Source organism: Numida meleagris, chromosome 16 (assembly GCF_002078875.1).
Source record: "Numida meleagris isolate 19003 breed g44 Domestic line chromosome 16, NumMel1.0, whole genome shotgun sequence".
Classification (NCBI taxonomy): domain Eukaryota; kingdom Metazoa; phylum Chordata; class Aves; order Galliformes; family Numididae; genus Numida; species Numida meleagris.
Window position 1 is genome coordinate 5,435,829 of NC_034424.1, and position 3,144 is coordinate 5,438,972.

The 3,144-nt window shown below is 63.5% G+C and overlaps 1 protein-coding gene across 2 annotated transcripts in view; it reads left to right on the forward strand.

The window, feature by feature from the left end:
- The window catches only part of PRRX2 (paired related homeobox 2), a 14,323-nt gene continuing 12,191 nt past the window's right edge, over positions 1,013–3,144 (forward strand). For both annotated transcript variants that reach the window (XM_021414224.1, XM_021414225.1), the window contains exon 1: positions 1,013–1,321. In XM_021414224.1, coding sequence (XP_021269899.1) covers positions 1,078–1,321 — 244 coding nt within the window. In that variant the 5' untranslated portion in view covers positions 1,013–1,077. The remainder of the gene's footprint in view (positions 1,322–3,144) is intronic.

A 3,144-nucleotide genomic window follows, 5' to 3' on the forward strand; every position in this document is an offset into this window, starting at 1 on the left:
AACCGCTGCCCCGTCAGGAAGATCAGATTTGGCAGCGCCGGATCGCGTCGAAATGCGCACCCCCCTCGGCTCGAAGGGAAAGAGCGCAAGGAAAGCTGTGGGCCAATGTTAAAACAACTCCGCTGGGGGCCGGGATGGGTGGGAAGGGGTTCTGTGAGCTCGGAGATTGCGCGTGGAGCAGATAGAGGCGGTGAGAGGGGCTGGGATGCAGGGGACGCGGGGATCCGAGGAGCGCTGCTCACCCCGTCCGCTGCTGCTCACCGCCCCGCAGCCGGACGCCGGCACGCCGCCTCCTCCGTCCCTACGTACACGCACATCGCCACACATACACCTCTATCTCTTGAGTTTTTAAAGAGGAAAACCTCCTTTTTTTTTTTTCCTTCCCCCCCCCACCCCCCCCTTGCCCGGTGGCTGGTTTTCATTAGGGAGGTTTCTCTCTCTAACCCCAAGGGAAGCAGCCTATGAGTTCGTAACTGCGGTGCAGGACGTAATTATCTCATTAAGGGGAGAGAGCCAGGCTGCTCCCAGAGGAGCTGACCTCGCTCCGGGGTTGATGGGGGCCCGGAGGGTGGGATGTAGGTGGAGGGGTGGGCCCGGAGGGTCACCATTTGGGGTGACCCATTCGCAGCCCCATTTGGGGTCGGGGAAGCGCAGCCCTCCCCACGGAGCGTGGCCACTTACACTTGTTGAGAGAAGCACTTAAAGCGGGGCTGGAGGGGGGGGACGCGCAGGGGGTGATTCCCCCCCACCCCGGGGGTCGTTGTACCGGGGGGCGAGGGGCCGCCCCGCTCGGTGTAGGGGCGTTTGTTTGAACAGCTCCAGAGCAAAGAGCAGGGGAAGAAAGTTTGGGCTGGGAGCGTGGTTTTTTCCCCAGACGTCAGCACAAGGCGGAACAGGGGCTGGGGAGGGAGCCGGACTCGCAGGGAAGCCGGGATTTTTATTTTTTTTTATTTTATTTTTTTTTAATTATTATTATTTTTTTTATCATTATTATTTGGTGGGGGTTGGCGAAGGAGAAGGGGCCGGGGAGCGGCCCGGCACCTCGGGGTGGGCTGCGGGTCGGTGGGGGTGGGAGCCATGGACTCGCCGCCAGCCTTCGCCATGGACAAACCGTTCGCCCCCAGCACCGTGCGCGCTCCGGAGCCGCCCGAAAACCCTCAGAGCCGGAAAAACTTCAGCGTGAGCCATCTCCTCGACCTGGAGGAGGTGGCGGCCGGGATGAACGGGGCCCCCCCCGCCGGCCCCCCACCCTCCGCCGGCGGTAAGGCCATGCCGGAGCCGTCGGGAGGCAGCAGCGGCAGCGAGGCGGCACCCCAGGACGGTAAGTACCGACGTCCCGGGATGGGCCCCCCCGCTACCCGCAGTCTCGGGGTGTGGGGTGACCCCGCTGCCCCCCCCGCCCCCCCCCCAACCGAGCCGGGCTGAGCGCGGGGGACAAAGGTGCGCGGGGTCCCCCCGAGGTGCGGTGGGGGCCGGGTGGGGGCTGTTGGGGGAGCACTATCCCCGTGGGCTGTGGGGGTGGATCTGGGATATCCGTGGGGTCGGAGCCGCCGGAACGCCGAAAGCACCCGACGGACGGGGCAGGGGACACCGCGCCGAGGGGACAGTGGGACGCGGGCATTGCGGCGGCCGCCTCCCCGCCGCCACCGGCACAGGATGGTGCCGAGCTCCCGGTACGTCCCGGGGCTGCTTGGCCCTCCCGGCGTTCCCCGTCCCGGTTCTCAGGCTCCGGGAGCGGAGGCGGCTCGGTGGGACCGGGGGAAAGGAATGCTGCGGGTCCCCTCCGCTGGCACCGGGACACCGGCACGGGGCTGCCTTTGTCCGGGCGCTCCCCTCGGGGCGGGTAGGAGCCCGGCTGGGAACGGGGAGTGCCCCGGTGCTCCGGTTTTCGCGGCGTTCGGTCCCGGCGCGTTTCGAACGGGACAAACCCGCTCCACCCGGCTGCATCCCGACTCCGGAGCGAGAAGGTTGGCCCCGACCCTGCGGCAAAGCCCTGCTCCGGGGGCACCTGGCGTCTCCCAGGGCCCTCTCGGGGTGCAGAGTGATGGGAGGGAGAAGGGGGTGGAGGTGCAGACCCACTGCCTACCCCCAGCCGGGACCACGTACCCTCAAACCTGACCTGGACTGGGATCTGGGCCCCATCCCCGGGGCGCTGCTGGCCGTGCCATGGGCCTGACCTGGTGCATAGTGATGCTGCGGCTTCGGAGCTGCAGTGAGGGGCTCCCGGGGGGAGCAGGGGGTTCCTTGTGTCCCCTCCAGCAGCTCCTACGTTGTGATATGGGTCGGAAGCATCCTTCTCCCAACCACATCTTATTCCCAGCACAACCAGACCCCCCCACCATGCCTTCTGCTCGGGATACTGAGGGCCGAGTGCCGATTTTGGGGCCAGCAGCTGAGATTTTCGGTGTTGTTTCCCATCCTCTCTCCCCTTCCCTTGGGTTTTGTATGCACTTCCCACATCGCCTTTGGGACCATGGGGCTGTGGATGGGACTGTGCACTGGGGGGGGCTGCGTGCAGCACAGCTTACGCGCGGCTTTCGGAAATCTGGCCGATCCTTGCAAGGCCATATTTTACCCCTGAAAGCCCATTCCTCACAGGGCAGAGGCCTTATGGGGTTTGGCATTGCTGGACTAGGGGGATATTTCTCACTGGCACCTGTTTCTATGAAGTAATGGGGATGAAGACACTGTCAGCATCTGGGATGCACCAACAACACTCTCAGGAGTGGAAGCATTTCTCATGATCCCAAATGGAGATACCTGAGCGATGGGAGCTGCAAGCAACCTGCAGGAGGATGAACAAAGAGACGGGGCAAGAAAACCAGTGTTGGTGCAAAACTCAGTTTGTGGGATGCACTGCCCAGTGTCTGGGATGCAGTTTCCCAAACCAAGATGAGGAAACCCTAAACGCCACACGGCCTTTGCAAGCACCAGATTTGCCATGCATCTGCGATGCTCTTGGCATCAGCGTGATGACAACGGAGGAGAGTAACATTCTCTGTTATGGGCATCCTCAAGTGAAGGCATTTTCCTTCATCTTCCTCTCCACCATCACATCTTTTTCCCCTCCCAGATGCAGGCTGAGGGCTGCACTGCTCAGTGGCAGAGGGAGCACCAAAGGGGCAGCGAGGGCTCATCCCCATC